Raw genomic sequence first — 14,097 nt, 5'->3', positions numbered from 1 at the left:
GCGCTTATTTATCAGCTGGATATTGTTCAGTATCAGAAACAAGTTAGCTAGGCTCTAAGTAAACATCTAATAACCAAGTAGCTAATACAAACCATCTTACTCAAGTGAAGATGCAAAGACAATTAACAAAACCCTTCTTGAAAACTAATGCGTGCACAAACTCCAATCGGGGGGCACTTTTTATATGAAAAATATAAAAAACCTTTGCAGAATTTTTTTTTACTTTTAGAAGTATGTTTGCTAAGTAACAGTTTAATTCGGGATTTAAAGAAAAGTATTCAGATTGTCCAAAGGGTGGTCTGTAGTCATAGTCACTTGGCATTTGGATGTCTTCTGGATCAGTTATGGCTAACTGACTTGTGATGAGGTTTTCCAGTAAGTATAGAATTCACACTCTTTGAAGCGGTTTTCAACAAAAAGAAAGAAGTCGAAGATTATTGCTCCAGGCAAGTTATTTCTGCGTTGTGATTGTGTCTCTCACTCTCAATCACGAAACTGGATCTCGTGTCCTCTACTCGAAAGTGTTGCAGACTTGATCACTCCTGCAAGCAGCAAGTTCTTTGCAAAGTTCAAAATTGTTGATGCTGTTGTCAGTGCCTTTTTGTTTTGTAAAATCTTTTTTTCCCCCACAAAGTCCAAGATATTGTTTACTGGGCATAATATACATTTTAAAATTAATGTTTTGGATAACACATCTTCAAAACGCTATCTCACCTTACCGTTTCATACCAGCCCTAACTACTATCCAAGCACATCCCCAAATCTAGCCCTGGAATTTGTGCCTTTCTCTAGTTGCCCTCTTGCCTCATCCCATTTCCTTTCATGCCTGCTTTGACTCGCATGCTTCGTCACCTTCATTTCCAGGAAGATGCTGAATAGCCAACTACTATTCCTGGTCCCCGTGTTAGCTGACTTGGTAAATGGTTCCTTTCCTACGTACTGTCTTGCTCCATTTCTAAACCATCATAACCAATGCTGTTGAACCCTTCTGCCTTTACAACCTATAACCGAATAATCTTAGGACATCTTTTTCTGTAACCCCTTAGTGCTTGGTATCTCATGAATCTCTGTGCTGCCTCTGACATGGTTTGTTACACTATTCTGTTTCAATGCCCATATTCCACTGTGTAGCTGAGTGAGATTGTTCTCATTTGCCTCTAGCCATTACAATCTAATTGTATCAGCAACGGCTCAACTTCTTACCCCGTCTCCTACCTCAACATTCTATCCCCTCCCCCACCCCACCCTCGGTTCCAAAACTCTTTAAAGATAGAAATTTGATAACCTGAGTCCCTTTTGTGATGTCATCTGCTGAAATAAGGTTAATTTCCAAATATATGCTTTTGACACCTAACTTTGTCTCCGCTATGTGTGACATCCCTTTGCTGTCTGTCAAACATCCAGTCTTGTACTTTGGTCCCAGTTCAACATTAGAAAACTGCATTCCTTGCCACAACACTGCACCCTTACTATTAATTTCATTACCCTCCTTTGCTTTGTTCTCGGGCTGAACCAGACACAACCTCAGAGTCCTTTGTAACCATGAGCTGAGGTTTGGACCACATATCATCTTAGAATCATAGACTACCTACAGTGTAAAAACAGGCCTTTCGGCCTGTTGTGCCCACACCCTCCGAAGAGCATCCTACCCAGACTCAGTCCCCCTACCCTATCCCTGTAACCCTGCAATTGCAGTGGCTAATCCATCTAGCCTGCACATCTTTAGACTGCGGGAGGAAACCAGAGCACCTGGGGGAAATTCTCGCTGACAAGGAGAGAATGTGTAATGTCCACACAGACTGTGGCCTGAGGCTCGAATTGAACCCAGGTCCCTGTGGTCTGAGGCAGCAGTGCTCGCCACTGAGCCACCGTGCTACCCAAAGATTTTCATCTGAGTAACTTCGCAAAAAAGTTACTTCTGTTTGCATTGCATTAATTAATAAACCACTTGCTAATGAATTCAACAAGGGGGTAGAGGATGTTAACTTAACCATTCACTGAAATGTGAACTAATATTCCCAGCAAATGACTTTCAATTAACATAAGCTTTAAATAGCAGTTTGAGGTGCGTTCCTATAAATATTGGCAAATATTGTTTACAAAGACTGGGGATCCCTACAAATGTCAGAATGCTACAACAAAATCTCTGAGATAACGCAGTCCTAGGGGTCTCCTGCAAATACCAGTGCACTTTGGAGGGAAGTGTTATTTCTTCCTTCTGAAATGCAGCATGATAGCAAAGCAAATATCAACTAGAATTAATCCCTTGTCCAAAAGAAGTTGAAAATCGTCTTGTTTATATATTATATTATGGCATACATTTTTCCTATCTTCGACAGAGATCTGATGACAGTGCAAACTTGTCAATCCTTTGGGATCTCTGAATACAAAATTTTCTGCAAATGTCTTAAATGGAATGTTGCCTACAAGCTAGCTCATCCAATAAAGCATGCTGAGTTGAAAGAATGTTAAATGGTTTTATTTGAGCAAGTTACACTGTTCTATCATGCCATGCCGCCTCCAACCCTAAAAAGCACAGTATTTTCAGTGTGGATTCATTCATTCTTGTTTTAAGGAAAAATCACCCATCAGTTAAATTATCAAGAACTGCTGCAGAGAAATGAATAGAACAAGATTGTGAATTGATCTGCAAGTTCCCACCCAACAGAAATTTTATTAATGTTTTGTCTCTTGGATATGTAGCTATTTTTGATTACCTTGTTTGGACTCATCCCAGTAAAGGATGCTTTCGTAGAGTGATAGAATGTTTCTTTGTGCTCCAATTTAGTAATTGGCTATATCAACCGCATTAACTAGGACAAGCTACAAGTAAGCCATTTGCCAGAACAAGGATAGTTATCTTCAATGTTCATGGCTGAATTGTGTGAAGGTAAAGTGCAACACAGGCTCTGAGGCAGAAGAACTTGAGCAAGCTTGCATTGCAATGTTGACTGTGTACAATGGTGACATCTAGTGGCTATGAATCCTGACAGTTTAGAAACAAAATAATCCAGAAAGAAGAAATGGAATTTAATTCAACTTGATAGTTTGTTTCCAATTATTGTAAGTGGAAATTGTGGGGAGGAGAAATTCATGTGTGTCCATGTTGTTTCCCTCAATTTCTAACCAATGGCGTTATTTCACAATGTGAGAAGGCATTGGTTTACTCCTGAAACTTATTCAAAGCTATGTTTTTGCAGACCAATTGGTAATGTCGTAGAGTGGCTGAGGCTCTCGTTTCCTGTTTGTTGCTGCTTGTGGTTATGTCGGGTTGGTATTTGACCCCATCAGCTCCTTGCTGGACCTAAATGAGGAATGTTGGATATGGGGCAATAATCTACTGCTCGACTGCATAATACACACAAATTCTCTATCTTGTATTATTAGATTTGTTTTGTACAGTCTGAGATTTTGAATTGAACAGGTGACCTTCTTAAAATATCAAGATCCTTTATCATACCTGATCAAATGGTAAGCCAAGACAGTTGGGATCCGAAGTGACAACACAGGCTGAAATTTGGGATTGTAAGCTCCAGGGCAGCAAAGGGCGCCATAGAGGCGTTGCAACAATCTTGAAACCTAAAAGTCAGATCACAGTGGTAAAATATTTGGGATGTTCTCTCGTAAGCTCTCATTGCCATCATATAGGTGAACCTCAAGGTATTTACTTCCTTCACTTTATTTTTGCAGGGTCAATATCATCTTGTGATGCATTTGTGAACGTTTTTCAGTCACGCGGTTTACGACCTGAGGTGATCTGTCCATGTGCCAGCTCATCAGAAGCTCTGACAGTGGCTATTAGGAGGTACAGACGCTCTTTCCAAAATGAGAATGTTAGGATTCACTGGTGGTTTCTGTCTTTGAGTACAGTGAAGTTTCTGAAAAGTATTGCAAATATGTATTTAGTGAATTATATGAATATGTATTTGCTCTCATTTCTGCAATTAAATTAAACATGATATGCAACATCATTTTTCTTTTTGTTTTTCCCAGTTTATTCATAGATGCTGAAGAAAGACTTGGAGATATTGTTTTGACCTCGTAAGAGCTTGTTTGTAGAGTAGCCATCTTGCCATTTTTTAAATTTGATTAAATGTTGTTCCCCAACCTTTTTGTTTTAGCTGTGTAAAAGTTAAGGGAGCTGCAGAGGGAAGAATCAGTGCAACTGTAATTGGTTCTCTCTTTTTTTTATTTCAGACCTGGTGACTTCGGAGGACCTTTTACAGGGAAGATGGTGCTGTCCATGAATGGCTTGAGCTATGGAGTTATACGTATGGACACAGAAGAAAAACTCTCTGTTCTGACAGTTCAAGATGTTGGCGCTGTCATGCCTGGAGGTATGTTTCCTCTAATTGTAATGGTTAGTGTTGCTACTGATTCCTGCAGAAACTGTCAGCTTTTTACAAAATCATTTCATTGAATCCAATAACTTACAGCGTTGTGTCAAAAAGGTATTTGCAACACTAATTAGTCCTGCTCCAGTGCAACATTGAAGCCTGCTGCCATCCCTGAATCAATCAACCACCACCCTCTATCCCACCCCTCAATCATTCGTTCGCTCTCCTCCCCTTGCTCCCTTCACCCTTTCCCAGATGTCCATTCTCCCTCCTAATTCACGCAATCAGGCGCCATGTTGACTGCCTAAAATGGAAAGACTCTTTGCTGTACGAAACTTCTCTTGATGCAGAGGTCGTTCGCTGTTTCCAGTTCTCATTTGCCAAACTGTGCAAACCAATTTCTAAGTCAGAAAAGGTATTTACTTATTATCCCCAACAAAAATATAATGAAAGCTGAGCCAACTTGTGTTGTGAAATCCCTTATGAAACATAATTCAAGCTTTTTCAGATGTAGAAGTTTATAATTTCCAATACACTTTAGGAGAAAAACAGGCATATTTGAACTTGTCCACTGTGTTGGAAGCTCTTCCACTGTCTATCTTCCTTTTCTGCTTTTACCTCATCAAATAAGCTTTTAACCACTACTCTAATACCTCCTTTCTGTGACTTGACGTCAAATTTTGCTTAAAATATTGCGTTAAAGGTATTACATAAATGCAAGTTGTTGTGGCTGCTTCTGATAAATGGTATCCTTTCTCTCCTCTTGCCTTCTAATGTTTCTTCGTGTGTCTGTCTTTCAGCATTGGTGTGTATTGTAAAGTTTGAAGGTACCCCATATCTCTGCAAAACTGATGAGATTGGAGAGATCTGTGTGAGCTCACGTGCCTCCGGGACATCATATTATGGACTGCCGGGAATGACAAAGACAGTATTTGAGGTAATTGAAACTACTGTGGAAATACCTTACTTTTTGAAAAGTGCATTTTAATTCTTCTTGTACATTAATTGTTCGCATCCAAATTGAGAAGTTCCTACCTCCAGGGACTGAGTTGCTGTCTATTTAGAATCTTCAAGCTTGCTTTTAAATTATCTTCCCTCTTCACCTCACCTACACTGTACTGACTCGACATCACAACAGCTTGACCCTGTAGTGTTTTGTGGTGTGAGAAAACGTTTGACCAAGTTGCTGTTTCTTGAGGTGAAAAATATTTTTTTTTCTCTTGCAGCATATATCTTGTTTTAGGTGCATTTTTATCATGAGCTGAATATTCCTGAGCTGATTTGCAGGTTTAACATCATCTGAAGTTTTTTTCCAGTTTAAGACTTGGGTGATGGCCACTTTTCGTTTCTTAGGCCTACAATATAATTTCCACTGTTTGGATTCTGACCATGACTCATGTTTTGTATTTTATTTGATACTGTATGTCAAAAGTGAAGCACCAGGATATTTGATTACACAGTGCTCCATTTCCTTTGTGGTTCACATTTAATCTTGCAAATGCAGGTTCATGATATTTTATTTGTTGTCCAAAGAACAGTATCCATCAGATACCAATCCATTTCATACATGTCAATTTGAGTCAGTTCATTGTTCTTGAGTAATAAAATGTAATTTTCTTTTAATTGCAGGATCTGAGCACTGTTCTGTCCAACGGTATCTCTAATATCTGTATCAATGTTTTAATTTGCTGAGTGATTGGGACAGATTAATTGGTTTCTACCAAAAAGATCAAGGCATCCAGTTCAAATAAAATAACATGGTGGTCATCCAGCATCATACGAAAAACCCCATGCTCTAGCAGTTTAAAACAATAACTTAGTTGTTTTGCAATGAGATTGCAGTCATTTTTAAACTAACATGTGAAGGGAAGGTCACGAACTCAGTTTCAGCCAGCGGCCCTCGAAAAAGTGAACTTTGAAAGTTGGTTTAATTTCATAATTATACAAAATGCTGTAACAATTAATCGTTTGTTTGTTTGTAGTGAATCTTCATTCATCAGCTTAGCATTCAGCAAATATGTCCAGTGGTTTATAGCCAAAGTAGAAATGTAGTATCAGTTTTGCCTTGTCCCAACATTAATGTTCAATGTTGGCACGTGTTATATTCCATTAAACTGGAGAATGGTGGCAAGTTATCTGTTCGTTGCCTGTATCTTGAAGCATTTACCTGTAGAGGTAGGTCAAGGGCAGTGTTTGATTTCTAGGAATCATGACATTTCCATCTGGCTCTAGCCAGTGCTGCTGAACCAAAGGAAATGTCTTTCACGTGAGACATGTAACATTCTGGTTAAAGCCAGTATTTAATTTTAAGATTTGTCCAGTGTTCCCTGAAGAGCTTGAAGTACTCGATATTAAGATTCTTCTTTTTAGATTCCTCTCCAATTGTTATGCTTGTCCAAAAATAATTGAATTTGGGACTTGCAAAAATGAGAAAAAAAAGTAATTGAAAAGGAATCCTAGTGCAGGATGGCAACATTGTTATTTGTTACATATGGAGGATTGTTTTTAATCTCCAGCCAGAGAGTAAATTGGGTCGATGATGAGAATTCCTCCTCTTTCCAAGTTATGTCAGTTAAAATCTGTTATTGTACAATCAAGGAAAAGATGTGATTGGAGAGGAATGCTGGTGTCCAGATGTCAAACTTCAATCATTTACCGAAAACTTGAAGTATGTTCACATGTCATTTGTCATATTTTCCATTGCGTAAAGGAGTGAGTAGATGCTCTTCTGGACTTGAACGTAGATTCAGATTGGACCTGTTAAATTAGTTCTCCAGTCAGTCTTTCGTTGGTTTTGTTCTTCAGTTCAACATGAGCCCTGGCCAAGGCACACTAGATGATCATTTTGGAATCCATGGCAGCCCTTCCCAGGTCAATTGGGTTGTACCAGTTTTCCAAAGCTTTAGATTATGTCAATGACAACTATTCCAAGTTTTTATTGTTTTCTTCAAAATATTCTATCACTCAACATTGCAATGGAAAGTTTTCATTACATTAGGATCCATACCCTAGTACCTTTGCAAGAAAGATTTGAGTTTGCAGCCAGAGCCAAACAATGAGCCAGAAGTTTGTTGGGGGGAATATTACTTGATCGCAAATGTGAAAAGCTTAAATGTTTTTTGTACAAAAGCATGTGAGGACACTTTTGAGTCATGGTTAAGCTTTTAAGTAAAGCATTGGATCCCTAACAGTTTTTAGAGCATTATTTCTGTTACTTTAAATTCTTTCATGAGTGTCTTAATTTGGGTCATTCTTACATTTATCTAATGTTATGCTCCCCAAAGAAATCAACAACTTCTTCCAAAAATGAATGTGAACTTCCAGTCAGTGACTGAAAGGATCACACAAGATTTCAAGTATCATGTCTTTGACTTAACAAGCTAAAAACTACATTAATTTAAACAGAATTGCCAACAGGAATGATGTAAGAGAGCCTCCGTTAATTTTCAAATGACCAAGATTTTCCCTCCACTATTGTTCATTATGTGGATGTTTCATTCTCTAGGAATCAGTCCAAAGCTGTTGTCAGGTTCCTTTCCAGCAAATAACATGTTGTGCCAAAATTGACTTCTGTGATGAAGGAAGAATTAGTGAGCCCTCCCTGTAGCTGTGTGTAGACACATGTCAATTTTGTTTAGACTCTCAAATTTGGATTGTTTGTCTAAGTGGGAGCTCTACACCCTTAATGGTATGTCTGTCTCTTTATCTCTATCACTGTCTTAGAGCACATCTCCATGCAATGTAAATCACACAAGCCTTGTATTCAGTTTGAAAGGCTAATTAACAATAATCTAGACTCTCAATTTATTCTATTCTTGGAATTAAATAGACAGTTTATAGTACAATGGTTTACAAAGCCCAACAGTCCTAACATACCTAACAGATACACAATCTTTTACCGCCTTCCCAGTTAAACAACATGGGCCCTCAATTTGACCTTTAACAAACAAGTCACTCAAGCTTTTTGGTGGGTAAAATTTAATGCAGTTTATAGGAACCTCTTCAATCCTCCATCTTGCCTGAAATTAAGGAGTCCCAAACACAACAGTCAAACTTCAGATTTGTCACGTTGTTTTGTAAGTTGGGTGCCAAATGCAAATTGATTACTGCCTCCTCAATGGTGTTGGGATAAATTTTATTGTTTAATGTTTTTCAGGCAATGCCAGTGAATGCAGCAGGAGTACCCATCAGTGAGCATGTCTTCACCAGGACTAATTTACTGGGCTTTCTAGGATCTGTAAGAAATTCCATTTGTTTTATAGTAACGAGCTAGAATAGTATTTTTGTAAGAGGTTCCATGCACTGTTTATTTTGCTACAACCTTCAGGAGCAGAATGTTGTTTTTCGAATCTAGAGTATAAACCTGATCAGTAAGAGCAAGCTGTTGGATTGTCATTAACACTCGAGGTCCACTCATGACTTTCAAGTAAGGAGACCTGCCTTTAACTGATGTGACCATTTTGTAGCTCCAAATCCACAACAGTATGATTGACCCTTAGCTGCACTTTGGAACGACCGAGCAAACAACTCAAATTGTATTGGGGGAGGCGATGGCCTAGTGGTATTATTGCTGAGACCCAGATAATTTTCTGGGGACCCGGGTTCGAATCCCACCGCAGCAGATGGTGGAAATTGAATTCAATAAATATCTGGAATTGAGAGTCTAATGATGACCGTGAACCCATTGTCGATTGTCAGAAAAACCACCTGGTTCACTAATGTCCTTCCGGGAAGGAAACTGCCATCCTTATCTGGTCTGGTTTACGTGTGACTCCAGACCTGCAGCAATGTGGTTGACTCTTAACTGCTCTTTGGGGGTAAATGCTGCCTAGCCAGCAACACCCTCTTCCCTTGAATGAATTTTAAAAAAACTGTATCAAATGACTTTTTTCAAAAAAATTTGACGAATAAACCAAAATAAAGCATCCAGCATTGACCTAAACATCAGATTCCTTAACAACAAAGTCACACCCAGCTCACTTGATCCTGTTTGCTTACGCTTGGGGACTTGTGTCAAAGTTTTTCCACAGATTAGTGGAGCAACAGACTGATGTATTTCCACTCAGATTATCACCTTTCAGCACAGTGGAATTCAGTTGTAACGAAGTGACCCTGAGAGTTCTAAACTTTGACTTCGGACCTCAAAACATCACAACATCAAGAAAAATGTAAGCAAGGAAACCACTTTCTGATTAACACCTACCAACATCCCTGGGCTGATCAATTAGTGTTCTTCCATTTTGTATAGTACTTGGAAAGAGGGCTGACAACAGCAGGAACACAATACACTTGGATTCAGGACTTCACTGCTCTTCATTACATGGACTTAATTGCAACACCACTGACCTAGCTAGCTGAATCCTGAAGGACATAGCTGCCAGACTGTGCTTGCGAAGGCAATGAAAAAAACCAACACTAGGGGGAAAGAAAACCCTCCTCTTGCTCACTAATTTACCTGATGCAAATACATTGGTCCATGGCAGGATTTATGGGAGTGACCACGACACAGTCTCTTTGAATATGAAATTCTGTTTTCACACAGTGCAATATCATATTGTGTGACACCATCACTATGACAAATGGGATAGATTCATAAAGGTTTAGCAGCTTAAAAATTGGCCAGCCATGAGGTGCTGTAGGCTGTCAGCACCTATTCCATCACAGTATGTGAACTCTTGGCCTTGCATGCCCTCACTATACCATTCCAGTTAAGCCAGATGACCAACCTATGCTCAGCAAAGTGTTTAGGACAGTATCTTAGAGACAGCACCAGAAATGCTTAAAAATGAGTTGTCCACCTTTTGAATTCAGATTTAATTTCCACAGTGTAATACTATAGATAGAACTCAGATGAACTGTCATGCAGCCATGAATGTTGGTGGACTGTTGAGCAACTGACATAAAAAGCAGGCCATATGAAGTCCTCTTTCTCAGCAGTGTTTAAGCCTAGCATGTGAGTGCAAAACGTGAGGTTAGAGCATCTTTAATAAGGAGATATGAGTGGATGATGCATTTCTGTGTCTTCCTGAGGTCCCCACTGTCGCAGAGTCCAGGTTTCAGTCACTTCATAGCAACATAGGATTTAAGAGCAGGAGATGGCTATTCAGCCCTTCCAACTTATTCCCCCATTTGCTAAGATCATGGCTGTTCTTGTTGTGTGGACTGCACTTGGTAGCCTGCACCGCACCACTCCCGCACCCCCCCAACCCACCGACACACCCCGCCACCATTTTATTCAGCTCTGCTTCCACTGTTTTTGGGAAGAGAATTCCGCAAATAAATTTCTTTGTTCTCCATCTTTAAAGCATGACCTCTTATTTTTAAACTGTGTCCCCCAGTTCTCGTCTCTTTGACAAGGGGAATCATCAACTCAGAATTCACCCCCAAGTCCTCTCATGTTTCAAAATGCCAGCTCTCATTCTTCTGAATTCCAATGGGGAAAGGCTCAACTTGTTCAGCCTTTCTTCATAAGATAACCCCTCTTCTCAACTGAGTTGGGTGAAACTTTGCTGAACTGTTTGGAGTACCTATTTTAAAAAAAGATAAACTTGCATTGGAAGTGGTTCAGAGGTGGATGAGGAGCTCAATACAATCCAGGCCAGGTCACCTACTTTGTCACACAGCATCCTGCCTTAAAAATATATCATCATTCTTTCCTCCCTATCCCTTCAAGAAGATGGTTTCCCAACATCTTTATTGAGGGCATTTTGGAGTGGGCAATAAATGCTGGCCTTGCCAATATGTATCATCACATGTAAATGAATAACTTAAGAAAAGTAATTATCTACAGTGTGGAACTGTGCCATATGTCGTGTGTTCCATTGGTGCAGTTACTTGAATGTTGAGAGATTATGGCAGGATTGTGCTATGACGTTTTTCATGAGCTGAGCATATTTTGGAATTGTGCTATTAATTTGCATGTCATCTGCAAATGCTTTTACTTCTCATATTCATCAAGGCAAAGGGCTTGAAAACATTTTGAGCATTTGCGTTAGCAGGATAGATGTTTGCTTGGGAAAGCTTCATTGTAATAAAGATAGTTGTACAGGTTATGTACTCTGCTTTATGTGACAAAGACCAGGCACTAACTTTCTAATGACAGTTATTCTGACTGACACCTATCTGAGTGGGATTAATGTTGGTTTGATTATTTTTCTATTGTTTACTCCAGGGAAACCAAGTTTTTGTGGTAGGCAAGATGGATGGTCTGATGGTGGTGAGTGGGCGTAGGCACAATGCAGATGATGTTGTGGCAACAGCATTAGCAGTGGAACCCATGAAGTTTGTGTACAGGGGAAGGTAAGCAAATTACCAAGTACAGATCTTATTAATTTTAGTTATGTCATTAATTTTAGTTACGTTATATTTAAGAGTTTTGCCTTATTTGCAAATTCGGCAAAGGCATCCAAGCAGCTTTCTGTATTGACAATGCTGATATTTTTCATTTAATGTAAACATTTTGAATTTTACAGAATCCAAGTAATGATTCAAGTAGTATTATGAAATCGATGTTTGTAGTTTATGGACATTGGACATTAGTTCTATAAAATTGCATCAAATTATCCCTGTTCAGTGAGGAAACAGAGCAACCTATAGTATATGATTCTATTCTTGAATTTTAGCCCCTTCATGGAAAACTTGTTTCTTTTCTCCTGTTTCACAGCTAAAGCATTTGATGTCTAGTTTATATGCATGCATTGGATTATTGTACCTGGTATTTCTGACTATGCTTTTTTAAAATTAACAAAGTTGAAGTGCATCATCAGATAAAAGTGGTGTCATTGCACAGCTATATGCAGGACTTGTTTTCAGGAAAAAGATGGCTAACATTTTGGGGACCCAGGTTCGAATCCCACCATGACAGATGGTGGAATTTGAATTCAATAAAATATCTGGAATTAAGAATCTACTCATGACCCTGAATCCATTGTCAAGTGTCAAAAAAACCCACCTGGTTCACTAATGTCCTTTAGGGAAGGAAACTGCTACCATTACCTGGTCTAGCCTACATGTGACTCCATACCAAAAGCAATGTGGTTGACTCTGAACTGCTCTCTGGGCAATTAGGGATGGGCAGTGAATACTGTCCAGCCAGCGACACCCTCCTCCCTTTCATGAATAAAAAAAGAAACCTGTATGAAAACTTAAAACTATTTTACCAGTACATCATTTGAGAATGGGAAAATGCTGCCTGCGTTTTTACACAGCTTGGTGAGAAGGTGAAGTAATTGTCAGTGCTTAAGTGACACACACTTTTTTTCATGTGGCATGATTACAAAACCAAAAATAAAGAGGCAATTTATTCTATTCAAACGTAAAAGTATATACATAGTATGTCTCTATTAACTGTCATTCTTTTCTTCTTATGATTTAAAATTAATTTAATAAACACCCTGAAGGTGGATGTTTGCGTTTTTCAATGACTTTGAAATTATTCTTGATTCATTAGAAATTGAGTGTTCACATACTAGTTTCCTCTTATGTTTCTACGTTGTTTCTTTTAAGCTGATAAGAGTCGAATGGCTAGATGATCATAATTTGTAAGTACTATAGAAAAGGATTTTATTTTGTTCCTTTTCTACCCCTCATTTAGGATAGCAGTATTTTCAGTGAATGTACTCCATGACGAACGTATTGTATTGGTAGCAGAGCAGCGACCAGATGCTTCTGAGGAAGACAGTTTCCAATGGATGAGTAGAGTCTTGCAGGTAGTTAAGCTTTATTATCTCTGGAGGTGGGCTATTTTGATTTTATTGAAGAGTACTTCTAGCACTTGGCCACCTGCAATAGGTGTTTAATCCTACACTAATTTGAAATTTCCATTGGGTTACTTTGTTTTCTATCTTCATTAAGTTCTATTCAAACGCAACATAATTTTGTTTATTTTGATATTGTGGCCCATCGATTTGTTAGAATCTTCATTGGAAAAGAGATGAGAATTTCCCAGAGACTGATCAAATCTCACAACAAGATTGTGTTTTTAAGACTTCACTTTGCTCAAACAAATTAAAGTCAACATAAAGACTGCCTAATGGGCAACCAGTATACCAAATGACAGAGAAGATACTTTCCCCAACCAAAGTTACTTTGCAACATGTTTGTGCACAATACCCTCAGCAGATATGTTATCTTGTAAGTTGAGTCCCGCACTTGCGAGCTTTTCAGCTGCCTCTCTTCTCCCTGCCGCATCCAGAGTAAGTCTTCTAGTGTCCTTTGGAAGCCACTTCACTCAGTCTTTGATTGTCCTTGAACTGACTTCAAGCAGCATGATTCATGCAAAATTTGTCTCAAATCTCAACAAACCCAATAACTTGGAAAAAAAAGTCATTTCTGTGCTGCCTCATACTTAATGGCTGACATGAAACAGTCATCTTCTACTTTCTACAGTAGCAGTTATTTTGGTGTCTTTCTATTCATCTGAGTGTCTGTGTCCTGAAGGTCAAGTGTTTCCTCTGTGGCGTCAAAGTGTGAAAACAGATACTTCATATTCTGTAGATTCAGCATTTTTCCCCATCAGAACCAAATCATATATGCAGCTGTCCAGGCAGATTTTAGAATTATTTTGCCATCACCCATTTGAGTACTTTGTTTTTCTAACCTTAAAATAATGGGGATTGTTTAAAATGTGGCTGCATACTGCAACTGCAGGGAGTGCTTTGCAGCTGCTGTTCTTTGACATCATTGTTTGAGACAACATAGGACTTGTGTGAGATAGTAGGATCTGCCGATGCTGGAGTCTGAGATAACAAGGTGTAGAGCT

General features: G+C 38.9%; 1 protein-coding gene across 1 annotated transcript in view; it reads left to right on the top strand.

Moving 5' to 3' along the window:
* Positions 1 to 3,690: 3,690 nt before the first annotated feature.
* The window catches only part of LOC109912694 (disco-interacting protein 2 homolog A-like), a gene marked incomplete at both ends in the record, with an annotated part of 20,201 nt that continues 9,794 nt past the window's right edge, over positions 3,691 to 14,097 (top strand). Inside the window, 6 exons of the mRNA XM_048592800.1 lie at positions 3,691 to 3,805; positions 4,198 to 4,337; positions 5,138 to 5,274; positions 8,494 to 8,574; positions 11,509 to 11,636; positions 12,931 to 13,045. Of these exons, the coding sequence (XP_048448757.1) occupies positions 3,691 to 3,805; positions 4,198 to 4,337; positions 5,138 to 5,274; positions 8,494 to 8,574; positions 11,509 to 11,636; positions 12,931 to 13,045 (716 nt within the window). The remainder of the gene's footprint in view (positions 3,806 to 4,197; positions 4,338 to 5,137; positions 5,275 to 8,493; positions 8,575 to 11,508; positions 11,637 to 12,930; positions 13,046 to 14,097) is intronic.

This window comes from Rhincodon typus, unplaced genomic scaffold (assembly GCF_021869965.1).
Source record: "Rhincodon typus isolate 14 unplaced genomic scaffold, sRhiTyp1.1 hic_rhity00001823, whole genome shotgun sequence".
Taxonomy (NCBI): Eukaryota; Metazoa; Chordata; class Chondrichthyes; order Orectolobiformes; family Rhincodontidae; genus Rhincodon; species Rhincodon typus.
Note: the sequence above shows the minus strand (reverse complement) of the source record. Positions and strands in the feature narration are given on the sequence as shown.